The sequence below is a fragment of the Haematobia irritans genome, chromosome 1 (assembly GCF_050003625.1).
Source record: "Haematobia irritans isolate KBUSLIRL chromosome 1, ASM5000362v1, whole genome shotgun sequence".
In the NCBI taxonomy this organism is placed as follows: domain Eukaryota; kingdom Metazoa; phylum Arthropoda; class Insecta; order Diptera; family Muscidae; genus Haematobia; species Haematobia irritans.
The window spans coordinates 76,148,336-76,162,977 of record NC_134397.1 but is presented as its reverse complement, the minus strand read 5'-3'; the positions used below and the strand labels follow the sequence as shown (position 1 = coordinate 76,162,977).

At 33.0% G+C, this 14,642-nt stretch overlaps 1 protein-coding gene across 1 annotated transcript in view; it reads right to left on the bottom strand.

The window, feature by feature from the left end:
• Window positions 1-1,293: 1,293 nt before the first annotated feature.
• LOC142221205 (uncharacterized) overlaps window positions 1,294-14,642 on the bottom strand; it is a 59,676-nt gene continuing 46,327 nt past the window's right edge. Inside the window, exons 5-8 of the mRNA XM_075290819.1 lie at window positions 2,763-2,815; window positions 2,570-2,698; window positions 2,264-2,493; window positions 1,294-2,197 (exon numbers count right to left, since the gene is read on the bottom strand). Of these exons, the coding sequence (XP_075146934.1) occupies window positions 2,332-2,493; window positions 2,570-2,698; window positions 2,763-2,815 (344 nt within the window). The 3' untranslated portion in view covers window positions 1,294-2,197; window positions 2,264-2,331. The remainder of the gene's footprint in view (window positions 2,198-2,263; window positions 2,494-2,569; window positions 2,699-2,762; window positions 2,816-14,642) is intronic.

The window sequence follows — 14,642 nt, the reverse complement described above, 5'->3', positions numbered from 1 at the left end:
AGTCCGTTTTAATCCACATTCCTTATACAAAGCTTTTACTAACACAAACTTAGTTGTTTATGTATCTGTATTACATCGAATAGAATTAACTAGACATCAACGATCAACATACTTTTCTCTACCTCTTTGCTTTTGAACCGTTAACGTAAGCACATGTAAAAGTTACAGTTCTAATAAAAATATATTTTTAGTAAAATCTAAAATTTGATTTATTGGATGAACAAACATCCAAAGCTCCATCACTACACTCCTGAGTCTAATCGACAGTCGGCTGAGTGGACAGAGACCGGTGAACCGTCTACTAAGCGTGGAAAGACTCAAAGACGCATGGAATAATTTTTACCGATTATCTTGAGAAGGGAAAAACCATCAACAGTGACTATTTATATGGCGTTATAGGAGCGTTCGAAGGTCGAAATCGCGGCAAAACGGCCCCATATGAAGAAGAAAAGTGTTGTTCCACAAAGACAACGCACCGTGCCACAAGTCATTGAGAACGATGGCAAAAATTCATGAATTGGCCTTCGAATTGCTTCCCCATCCACCGTATTCTCCAGATCTGGCCCCAGCGTCTTGTTCTCAGACCTCAAAAGGATGTTCGCAGGGAAAAAATTTGGCTGCAATGAAGAGGTGATCGCCGAAACTGAGGACTATTTTGAGGCAAAACCGAAGGAGTACTACCAAAATGATATCAAAAAATTGGAAGGTCGTTATAATCGTTGTATCGCTCTTGAAGGGAACTATGTTGAATAATAAAAACGAATTTTGACAAAAAAAAAATGTTTTTCTTGTTAGACCGGGGACTTATCAGCCAACCTGTTAGATGACGATGCTGAAAGATGTGTCTTTTTCACTGATAGCCTTGCGGCCTGCAAGACTAATGCGAGTCCAAAGACAAACAAGTATATGGCTGCTTTTTTCACGAAAATCTGGAACTTTCTAATATCAGAAAAAAACATTTTGAACCTTCCACCCACGACTAATCATTATCAAGCTGCTATAATAATTTTGTAAAAGTTTAACTCAGAAAACTTCAATGAAATGTAAGTTTGAGTGTAGGATTGTTTGTACAATTAATCTCATTACCATTTGGATAATTTCAAATCGATTTTCTAAAGGGTAATTGTCCGCCGCCTAATAGACAAATTTATATCGCCTTAGCCGTCGAAAATGGGTCGACTTCATTCTCTGACCCCATTCATGTAAACATTTAACAGGGAAATGCACATTACATAGCCTACTACTTGGAATTTCGTTTACTACTTACTATCGTTACCATTGCCAAATCATAGATTTTAATTTTGTTTTATTAGTAAATATTTATTTATTGATCAATAATTTCTATTACACAGTTGAAAGTGTACTAAATACTATATGAAGCTAAAACTGTCTGTTTCATTTATAGTAAACTCATGATGTTTTTGTTTGTTTGTTAGAAATATAATTGATAATTTTATTATGTATTGCTGTAACTTAATTACTTTCGAAAAAAAAAAATTTAAAGTAAATAGAACAAAATGATAAAGAAAATGAAAACAAAATAAAATTATGTAAATCCAATATATATACTTTTTTGTTTAAATAATTACTTCTTCTAACATTGCTTGCCCATGTGGTGGTAATGATGGGGTAAAAAGCAGAAGTAGCAGAATAATAATAATCCTTTCAAAGTCCATGTTATTTTTTGTTTTGTTTGATAGTACTTATAAGTAAAATATAAGGGTGTATATGTATGTACGTTTGTATTTGTTGCGAAATTTAAACACTATTATCTCTGTAATAATATCTGTTTTCTTTTTTTTTGGATTAACGATGATTTCAAATAAATACCAAGCATAAATATAAATAATTTTATGTTAAAGTAAAACTTTTATAAATGTGTAAGAAAAAAGAAAATAATATACGGAAAATTTCATATAGGCTTACTTCTTTCTCTCTTTTGCGACGACATTTTTGAAAGTTACTTCAATTCAAATGGGGAATTACTTACATACTACACAATTAAGACTACAATTAAAAGATATAAATATATCTGCTAACCATTATCGTGTTTGTCCATCTAGTAGCTCAAATGGTTGAAGAATTACTACATATTTGCCAATTTTGTTTCGGCTTGGAGGTGAATGTAGTGTGATAGCTTTTAATGAACCCAATCATATAATGTGTGTATGTATCTCCACAAATTTTTAATAATGAACTGCGAATAGAGGAGATAGTTAGTTTTTCTTCAGACTACTCGAATGGGGTTTGTGATAATACTCACATTTTATACAATTAGGTCAAAGACTTATGCCTTGATTTTCAATGCTGATTTCTCTCAGCGTTCGGCATCTACAGTTTCTTCAAGTATGCGGCACATTTTACAGCGCTACTAACTTGGCCGGTGCTAATAAGATTCAATTTCTTATGCTTTGCACGGAATTTCTTGACATAAGCATCGATCAAGTTCTTGATCTTATTAGGATCTATTTCGCCCGATCTGCTGTGACAAATCTATGTAAAATTATAAAAAACAAATGTGGAGTTAATAACCCACACTAATCCAAACATAGAGTAGCCTATAATTTACCTTAGGCACAGCACGTCGCATGATTTCTTTGTAATCCTCTTTTGTTATGTGCTTCTTGTTGTATCGTGGTTTCAAAACCAATTTTACTTCTTCAACTACGCGTTCCTGGCGATTCAGCTTACGTAGGAACTATATTGAACAGGTAGTTAATATAAAATAGTGCTAGTAAAAAAACAAAAAGAAAAAAACTTACTCTTTCTTTCAAATCCACATTCGTATTTGCATCATTAGGATTATCAGATCTTCCTGTAAGAGATAAAATGATTATTACTATGTGAAATATGATTTATATTTTTTAACAACTTTTGAAAATGGAGTAAACTGATTCAAATTTGTTCTTGAAAAAAAAAAAAAAAAAACATTGTAATATTATGTCGGAACCATGACCAAAGATTGTTATTAACTACAGAAATTGCCTACTAAAATATTATTTTCATTTTTAAAATATTCTAAAATATTGATGTAATTTCAAAAATATAAAAACCTTGAATATTCAAAATTTTGATATTAACATTTTGAAATTTTTATTCAAAAATTTACAGAGACGCTTTCATTAATGAAACATTCATTTTTTCTTTCAATGTTTCTTGCAGTCGTAGAAAAGTCTATTTTTTTTAATTCTTTTTGCAATATTTCAATAATGTGGCTGGAGAGCCGTTCATCTCAAACCGAAGCCATGCTCAATAATTCATCTCTCACCATTACTCAAAACCTGATTTATTGTACTGAACACATTATCCACAAAAATTCCCAATTTTCTGAATATTCCCCACCAAATCCTTAAGTCCAAAACTCAGAAATGTCTTTCCCCATCAGCGAAAAATATTCCAATTTGGAGGAAAATCCCCAATACTGACAACACTGCTCACGATCACCTTTGATGAACACTATGCAAAATACTTGCATTTACACGCTTACAACGTGCAGCTGACTCAAAATCCTGTTCCTGCACACAAAAAGTTTTTTTTTCTGATTCAATCACGAAATTAATTGATCCAATTAATTTTTTAATTGAAATGTCTTCAATCACGAAAATGTTAGTCAATCACAGTTTTCATTACTTGATTAAAAAATTAATTGACTTCATTAGGAAATTTCAATTAATTTTTTCATTGATTCAATTAAAAATTTAATTGATGTTGATGGCAAAACTCAATTAAAGTTTTAATTAAAAAATAACGATTTTCATTTATTTTCTTAACCGACTTAGTTTTTTTAGTTTGATTAAAAATTGATTGTTTGAAATAAATTTTTATTAAAAATTTAAAAAAATGTCATGTTTTTTAACTGACCTAGTCGTCTGAGTTTGATAAAAAGTTAATTGTATCAATTAATTTTTTAATTAAAAATTTACAAATTGTAAATCATTAACTAATTAACTTTATGTTTCTATTTTGAATAAAAAGTTAATAGTATCAATTAATTTATTAATTGAAAATTTTTCCAACTTCAAACTGGAAATCTTTTGGTAATATTTTTTGTGTGTGAGATTTTTCTATATTTTTACTCCAGCTTTCATTTTCTTCACAATATCTTATATAAAATGTTTCTATAGATACAAAAAAAAAATAGTTTGTGATATTAATAGATGGATTAGTCCAATTGTTTTTTTTTTTTCTTTTCTGAAAAATATTGCTTTCATTTTGTCTGTAGAGAGTGGGTTTACATTAAAAAAAAAAAAAAAACCTATCTTTTCAACAGACATAAAAAATAACAAAGGATCAATAAAATTAACAAAAAAAAAAATAATAAAAATATAAACATCATTTACGTTTGTTCCTGATTTCTGTGCACTACATTTCTTTGGTATAAAACACGGATGAAATATTGAAATTAGTCCACATTCATTTATTCAAGTTACCATCATGAAAGCTTATTTAGTAGTCGTTACACTTCACCCCAACGGTTTTTCTAAACTCAATCAGGCAGCGAACAGTTACTGCAGACAGGGGAGCCACCGTGGTGCAATGGTTAGCATGAACGCCTTGCATACACAAGGTCGTGGGTTCGATTCCTGCTTCGACCGAACACCAAAAAGTGTTTTCAGCGGTGGAGCGGTCCTCTCAGAAATACTGGTGACATTTTTGAGTGTTTCTCTAAGTGGTGTCACTGCAATGTGGAACGCCTTTCGGACTCGGCTATAAAAAGGAGGTCCCTTGTCATTGAGCTTAACATGGAATCGGGCAGCACTTAGTGATAAGAAAGAGAAGTTCACCAATGTGGTATCACAATGGACTGAATAGTCTAAGTGAGCCTGATACATCGGGCTGCCACCTATACTAACCTAACCTACTGCAGACATTAGGTGTGATGTCTGACGTCTTGTAAACACTAGCATATCTAGTGTGAGATTTACGATTAGATGGGGCCGTATTTGCTTGGTGTCGTTACAATTCTTGCAGTTGTCAACAGCCTTTACATGCAATACTATATACTATAGGTAGACAGAGTCATACCAACAAGTTCGCCTGGAATATGGAAGGTAGTTCCTAGCCTTGCAACCATATTTGCTGAGTATTATATTGGTCCGCCATCTCGTTGAGAGAGTCTGTGGTCGTTTTCGAATTAAGAAAGACAAATTCCAGGTCTGAGTATAAATTTATGCTAACATTTGTGGTTGCTAATATTTCAGCCTGATTAGGTAGTCTTTTCACAATTTTAAGTTAGAGGGACTCCAAAACGCACTTATCCATCCAATTTGGAGCTATCAGTATAGAAATCTATATAACTGTTATTCCCCGGGGTCTGCGTGCATCACGCCCCTCAAATTCCTTGTCAAAAAGCGGTTTCGCCAGAGTGTAATCTACTCCGTTTGATACATCTGGTTTTAGGTTGAAGACTGTGACATTTTTTCGACCACAGCGATCCTGTTTGGGCAATATGTCTAAAGGCAATATATGCAGCATGCCATTAAGGGAACCTGTTCCTGTCTTTTTGAATGCGCCTGAGGTACAGCCCATCTTATGTACCCTCCACCATGGATTACATAGAAACTTGTACTAAAGACTGACATCCACAATCGAATTACTTGGGTTGCAGTAACACTTGCCGATGACAAGGTATCTTAAAACTTCTTAACACCGTCTTCTCAATTGTAAGTTAGTCCATACGGGGTATATATTAAAAAAAAGGCCGATTAAATGCGTATATAATTCAGTTTGACAAAATGTTCTATAGAAATAAAATTTTGACAAAATTTTCTAAAGCATTAAAACGTGCGTCCTTCCAACCATCTTGCAGTCTATAGGGCTTTGCCCAAATAAATTTGACAAACATTATTTTCCTCTGTTGGGTAAGCTACACTTGTAGTTTAGTCAATGCATGGTTTTAAGCTGAAATCAAAAACAACAACAATAGGGCTGTTTTCTTTTTGCACTGGATATCCTAAGCATTCACGGACTAAAAGAAAACAGAGTACTCGTTTATCCAGGACATCTCCAAAAAATATGAAACACTGTCATCAGCTGTTTAAAAACAATCACAGAAAACAAGTGAAATATTAAATTTTTAATGTATGAAATGCTTAAATAGTTATAAATATGTACTGCTGCGATTATTCATGACACTGTTTCACTTTGAATTTCATGATATTCGATAAATTAGTCACAATAAACTGCTATTGTGAAAGCTAAAAAGCGTCACTTTATCAAAATGCAATCTGGTAACACCGACTCGACTTGCACTGATGAGATGTTCTGGATAGAACACCAGTGCAACGATGTTCTGGATAGCCCATACAAATGCTGCATCCAGTGTTAAAAGAAAACAGCCCTAATGATTAAAGAACAAAACCAACAATAACAAAACAAAACGAATGGAAAAAGAGGAAGCACGCTCAAAATAAACCCAGCCAACTGCACTCAAATCGATGATTTGACGGTGGCAAAGGAAAAGAGATATGTACGAATTTATTTCGGCATAAGCTGGCTATCATGTAAAACCTTTTTTCAGAAGGTTCAAGTGTGGTTCATTGTTGGGTTTAATGAACTGCCTGAATTTATTCTGATAATTGGCTGATAGTTTTGCTGCAAGTGGAGGGTCTGATGAGGAATGTGGTAATTCCGAAACGTGCGTCCATCTTGCAGTCTATAGGGCTTTGCCCAAATAAATTTGACAAACATTCTTTTCCTCTGTTGGTTAAGCTACACTTGTAAAGGGTGATTCTTTTGAGGTTAGGATTTTCATGCATTAGTATTTGACAGATCACGTGGGATTTCAGACATGGTGTCAAAGAGAAAGATGCTCAGTATGCTTTGACATTTCATCATGAATAGACTTACTAACGAGCAACGCTTGCAAATCATTGAATTTTATTACCAAAATCAGTGTTCGGTTCGAAATGTGTTTATCGACAAATTTTGTTCAGCGATGAGGCTCATTTCTGGTTGAATGGCTACGTAAATAAGCAAAATTGCCGCATTTGGAGTGAAGAGCAACCAGAAGCCGTTCAAGAACTGCCCATGCATCCCGAAAAATGCACTGTTTGGTGTGGTTTGTACGCTGGTGGAATCATTGGACCGTATTTTTTCAAAGATGCTGTTGGACGCAACGTTACGGTGAATGGCGATCGCTATCGTTCGATGCTAACAAACTTTTTGTTGCCAAAAATGGAAGAACTGAACTTGGTTGACATGTGGTTTCAACAAGATGGCGCTACATGCCACACAGCTCGCGATTCTATGGCCATTTTGAGGGAAAACTTCGGAGAACAATTCATCTCAAGAAATGGACCGGTAAGTTGGCCACCAAGATCATGCGATTTGACGCCTTTAGACTATTTTTTGTGGGGCTACGTCAAGTCTAAAGTCTACAGAAATAAGCCAGCAACTATTCCAGCTTTGGAAGACAACATTTCCGAAGAAATTCGGGCTATTCCGGCCGAAATGCTCGAAAAAGTTGCCCAAAATTGGACTTTCCGAATGGACCACCTAAGACGCAGCCGCGGTCAACATTTAAATGAAATTATCTTCAAAAAGTAAATGTCATGGACCAATCTAACGTTTCAAATAAAGAACCGATGAGATTTTGCAAATTTTATGCTTTTTTTTTAAAAAAAAAGTTATCAAGCTCTTAACAAATCACCCTTTAGTTTAGTCAATGCATGGTTTTAAGCTGAAATCAAAAACAACAACAGAAATAACATTTTGACAAAATTTTCTATAGAAATAAAATCTTGACAAAATTTTGTATAGAGATAAAATTTTGACACAATTTTGTATAGTAATAAAATTTTGACAAAATTTTCTATAGAAATTTTGGTAGATTATTTTTGGGGATCGGCTATATAACTATAGACCGATATGGACCAATTTTGGCATGGCCATATACTAACGCAATGTACCAAATTTCACCACGTACCAAATTTCCACCGGATCCGAATTTTGCTCCTCCAAGAGCTCCGGAGGTCAAATCTCGGGATCGGTTTATATGGGGGCTATATATAATTATGAACCGATATGGACCAATTCCTGCATGGTTGTTAGAGACCATATACTAACACCACGTACCAAATTTCAACCGAATCGGATGAATTTTGCTCATCCATGAGGCTCCGGAGTTCAAATCTGAGGATCGGTTTATATGGGGGCTATATATAATTAAGAACCGATGTGGACCAATTTTTGCATGTTTGTTAGACCATATACTAAATTTCAACCGGCACGCATGAAATTTGCTTTTCTTAGAGGATCCGCAAGCCAAATCGGGGAATCGGTTTATATGGGGGCTATATATAATAATGGACCGATGTGGACAAATTTTTGCATAGTTGTTAGAGACCATATACTTACACCATGTACCAAATTTCAGCCGGATAGTATGAAATTTGCTTCTCTTAGAGGCTCCGCAAGCCAAATCTGGGGATCGGTTTATATGGGGGCTATACACAATTATACTAACACCATGTACCAAATTTCAACCGGTATTCCGCAAGCCAAATCTGAGCGTCGGTTTATATGGGGGCTATACGTACAAGTGGTCCGATATGGCCCATTTGCAATACCATCCGACCTACATCAATAACAACTACACAGAAAAAAATATCACCAAAATATTTCCAATTAAAAAGTTAATTGAAGTTGAAAATTTTTTCAATTAATAAATTAATTGATACAATTAACTTTTTAATCATGATAGAAACATTAAGTTAATTAAGTCAATGATTGAAAATTTTAAAATTTTTAATTAAAAAATTAATTGATACAATTAACTTTTTAATCAAATTCGGAAGACTAAGTCAGATAAAAAAGTGATGAACATTTTTTTAAATTTTTAATTAAAAATTTTTTCAAACAATCAATTGTTAGTCCATATAAAAATTCTAAGCCAATTCAAAATGTAATTGAAAGTAGTTACCTTTTTTAATTAATAAATTAATTGAGTTTTGCAATCAACAACAATTAAATTTTTAATTGAATCAATTAAAAAATTAATTGAAATTTGGTAATGAAATCAATTAATTTTTTAATCAAGAATTTTTTCTATGCCCAATTAAAACTCTGATTGATACTATCATTTTCGTGATTGAAGACATTTCAATTAAAAAATTAATTGGATCAATTAATTTCGTGATTGAATCAGAAAAAATTTTTTTTTGTGTGTACTTGTGCCAAGTTACAAGTCGATAGCTTGTTTCGTTCGGAAGTTAGCGTGATTTCAACAAACGGTCGGACGGGCGGACATGCTTAGATCAACTCAGAATTTCACCACCACCCAGAATATATATACTTTATGGGGTCTTAGAGCAATATTTCCATGTGTTACAAACGGAATGACAAAGTTAATATACTCCCCATCTTATGGTTGAGAGTATAAATAGGGTTTTTTTATACGTTTTATCGGTACTGGGTATTTTTACTGAGACAAATTCGATATGAAATAAATTATTCAAAAACCTCCGGCTTCAGTTAATCGGCGTCTTGGAGCCGAAGGTCGATTCGTGGCAAATTATCGATTTTTAGCCGAATCTGATTCTTCGGTCGAGGTATAATTCGTATGCGACACGAAGTAACTATCAATAAAAAAACAACACAATCGTCGATCCGTTTATCCGTTGATTCCCTCCAAACATTTTCTATCGAAAGTGTATCGAAGTAGTTTCGCCGTGGAAGATAACCAGTGGCTAAAGGAAGTCAAAAAAGCGATAGCTATTTTTTGAAAAATATAAATGATGATCGGCCGCAGCGAGCGTTGAACTCGGAACCTTTCGTTTTCAAATCAGAGGCTCCCCTCTGTGCTACCCACACTTGTTAGTTGATAGTGGCTTTTTATACACATGCACTCTCAAAGAGGTGTTACTGAAAAATTGGCCATGTCGATGTAAGGAGTTTATATTTAGATTTTTGATCGCTGTTAGAGTCGAATTTGTTTCGAAACGGAAACACCCCACGCGATAGTTGTTTTTATTGTTGTTGTGGTTGAGATTTTACTACCAGAAAACTTCGTGGCGATCCGAAATAGTGACATCTTAGCGAAAGACGATAAAATAAACACCCAAATGCTTGCAGGGTTGGCAGAAGTCAGCGAATGCAGACTGTGAGCCGGTTGAGCTTTTTGTGTGTTTCAAGTAGCCAACAACAAACAAAATGGAGGAATGGAGAGTATATGTGTTACATATTCTTTTAGTTGAGAGAACGAAATAACTTCATCTGTACAGCAATGGAATATGATTTTTGAGTTTGGTATCTCAAGTGTAGAAAGACTTAGTATTTTCTTTTATTTGAACATTTTTGTAAAGAATTGAACATTTTAAATACTTTTTAACGCCTTTGGCACACTTGCATTTGCTAGAAGAAATTCTAATCTTGAAATGGAGATTGCAAAACGGTAGGTACACAGAAAAAAATATCACCAAAATATTTCCAATTAAAAAGTTAATTGAAGTTGAAATTTTTTTCAATTAATAAATTAATTGATACAATTAACTTTTTAATCATGATAGAAACATTAAGTTAATTAAGTCAATGATTGAAAATTTTAAAATTTGTAATTAAAAAATTAATTGATACAATTAACCTTTTAATCTAATTCGGAAGACTAATTAAAAATGTATTTCAAACAATCATTTGTTAATCCAAATAAAAACTCTAAGCCAATTCAGAAAGTAATTAAAAATAGTTACCTTTTTTTAATTAATAAATTAATTGAGTTTTGCAATCAACATCAATTAAATTTTTAATTGAATCAATTAAAAAATTAATTGAAATTTGCTGAAAAAATCAATTAATTTTTTAATCAAGAATTTTTTCTATGCCCAATTAAAACTGTGATTGATACTATCATTTTCGTGATTGAAGACATTTCAATTAAAAAATTAATTGGATCAATTAATTTGGTGATTGAATCAGAAAAATTTTTTTTTGTGTGTATGTGATTACATTTTAGCACGCTAAAGACAATACGCTCCTCAAACGGCTTGTTATACAGAACGGCTAACGTTAAGGTAAGTGTGTGTCATACATACGTATATGAAATATGTGACATACATACATATCTATGATTGATAACAAATGCTTTGTACATAACTGAGAAATACTTGTGGTATCACGTGAAGTGAACGGAATGCATGTTGTACTCTTTCTCAAGTACTAACATTTTTATTGTTCCTTTTTTGCGGAACACATATTGTTTAGGATAAGTACTCGTTGGTATTTGACATAGACCTTATAATACATAGATGATCCACTATTCTCTTAAAAATACTTTATTTAAGAGTGTTTTACTTTAAACTTTATTTAAGAGTGTTTTACTTTAAACATAGCATATTTTCAACCTGAAGTCGATTCTGAATTTGGAAATTTAAGTTGCCGTTAACATATTTTTAAATGATTTTGATAGCTTATGAAGAAAAAAGCTGAAAGTATGTATAAATCAACATTTGTTTCCTAGAAACAAGCACGTAAGCGGGCCAACAGCACATGTAGAGAATTGAAGGAGAGCAGCCCACAGGCTTGCGTCGGACGCTTATGTGAAGACCTTAGAGCAAAGAGTGCCGAAGGCCCATTATCGATTTTTGGGTGAATGCCGATTCTTCGGTCGAGCTATAGTACACATAAATTCAATATGAACTAAAGCAGAAGATTTTTGTACGATTCCCAAAAGTGGTATGAATGAACTACTGTATGGTTACTTTTATACTTTTATATACTTTTAGTTCATTTTTCTTCTGCCAGAGGGTGCAATTTAGTGAATTGCAGTTAAAACGTACTCCAAGGCGTTACATTTTTGTGGAAATCTCCAAATGTGTAGTAAAATTTAGTTCAATTTTCGCACGAGGTAGTTAATTCTTCCTATAAAACAGTTTACTTTTTTTATGTATGTAAAGTTTGTGCAAAAAACGTCAAAATCGAATATGTTAGAAAGAAGTTTATTCTTTGTATTTGGTGGAACTGCTTTCACCGAGTGAAACGACACATTTATACTGCATCTGATCTATACCTGGTATATACCGGTATGAAGTGAGCGTCAATATACAAATGCCTCGATAGAGAACATTTGTTGCGATTGATCCCCTATTTTTTTGTTTGCTACGACATCTGTGAAAAATATTTAGTATAACATACATCAAGTCATTGAACAGACAACATCATATTTTTTCATCGTGTTAAAAATGTCGAGTTTTTTTTTTACCAGAAAGTGATGATTTGCGGAAAGCATTAATTTTTTGTTTTCATTTGAAGAAAAGTGCTGCAGATTTGCATCGAATGCTTGTCGAGGCATAGGGTGATCATGCTCTATCAGTAGCACCTACGACTGTCACCCGAAAACCCCGGGATTTCGGGACGAAATTTATCCCGAATCCCGGGATTTTTTATTTTGTATCCCGGGATTTTTCGAGATCCCGAAAAAAATAATTTAAATTCGTTAAATTTGGGCATTTTTAGCATTATTTATTAATAAATTGAGGTCTTCATTTAGTACAAATGCCCCTTAGATTTCATACGCGACAAATTGAGTTAATAAACATTTATGGTACACGTCGAGTATGTATTTATTATATATGAGGTGTACAATATAAAAAGCACATTTCATCAAAAATTGAAGTAAACGATAAGGTCCTCAAGCAATGATAAAAAGTCCGTCGAAAATATGACAAGATTGCGTTTATCTGATAAAAATTTGGATACCTTGATATTTTTAAGAAATTACTTAAAAATATGAAGTACAAAGGGATTGAAATAAGTGTACGAAAATATACCTAATCCAATCAAAATCCTTAAAATGTTTTGCTGAATAAGATAACGATATGAAATTGCTTTTTGTTTTATTTTCTTGTTGAATTGGACTAGGTGTTCGTTAAGTATTATAGCTATTTGAAATTTCTTTTTATTTTACTCTTATGTTCTTTTGTTAATAAAATAGAATTCAACTAAATTGTTATTACCCTACGGGAAATTGGTACAAATTGCCACTGCTGACGGACATATCATAGGACCGGTACCGGAGTTCCAGTTTGTCGCAATTTTTAAATAGTCATAATTTTTTGATTTCCATACTCGCTTGAAATTTAAATCTTATTGGATATACACATTTAGTGAAATACGATTATCAGTATAACCTATTGTTAAACATAGTTCGAAAGACATTCACTTCTGATGCGATTCGTGTCAAAAAGGAAACATATTCCCAATAGTTTGTCCGATACTGGTTCATGAGTACCTGTCTATGGGGTGCTCCTATTAAATTGCCCCAACACGTGTCCTTTGTAATGAGTCCAAGACGTGTCCTAAAGGGTAAATTTACCCCGTTAATGACAGTGGCCGGTCCCTTCCATACGTTTTGTCCAGAACTGGGACTGGTCCATACACACCAGGGACTAGTCCTGTGGATGATCCATTTCCCGTAGTGTACTTAAACGATTTAAAAATCCCGAGATCCCGGGATTCTATATTTTAAAATAACGAATCCCGGGATTTATAAAAATCGATCCCGAATGACAGCCCTAGAAGCAACATGCTAAAGATTCAGAAATAGTGATTTTAATGTGAGAAATGAAGAACGTGAAAGACCACCAAAAAAGTTTGAAGACGCCGATTTGCAAACGATATTGGATGGAGAGTCAGAAACAAATGTTAAATGCACAACAAACAATTTCTGACCGTTTAAAAGCTATGGGAATGATCCAAAAGTGTAGAAAATGGGTGCCACATGAAAAAAACTACGCTCATTTCATACTGGTAAACAAAGACACTTGATAGCATTTGATAAACAAGAGTCATATTCAGTGTGTTATATTCTTGTTATTATTCGGATAACTTTCGTAAAATACTTTCAATAGTTTTATTCACTATCCTTGGATATATTTTTTAATCTTAGGCCACTTTGTATTTAAATTCATACCTAGAGTAGCTGACACGAAGTTTTGCAAAGCTCATACTTGTATATGAGTCAAAATAGAAATAAGCCCAATGTAAAGCAAGTTCCGAAGAGTCTTAAATTAGAAAAAATGGACTTGAAAGGGGGAAAGTAGTTCCTGAGGTTGCACGAACGTTAGGAATTTCCAGGCACAATTAGGCAATTCGTTTATGATCGTGTTTATTTAACCGAGCGCATATACTACACTCAAAAAACTCTGAACTCTATATTTCACTAAAGCCAATTTAACTTTATTTTATGTTAATTCATGGAATTGTTATGTTTGGAGAAAGTTCCCTTTTCTCTAATAATTTTTTGCGTACTGTTTAGGTTAGGTTAAAGTGACAACACAGAAAAAAATTTCACGAAAAATTTTCCAATTAAAATTTTAATTGAGTTTTAAAAAATATTCAATTAAAAATTTAATTGAATCAACAAATTTTTTAATTGAAACAAAAATCTATCACAAAAATTAATAGTATCAATTAATTTTTTAATTGATACTATCATTTCTGTGATTGAAGACATTTCAATTAAAAAATTAATTGGATCAATTAATTTCGTGATTGAATCAGAAAAAATTTTTTTTGTGTGAACCCGATTAAGTTTCAGGCTCACTTAGACTTATCAGTCCATTGTGATACCACATTTAACTAAAAGTCCCTATTACATATGGACACTTCTAGTTTTAACCACTGAACCTTCTCTATTATTTTCTTTT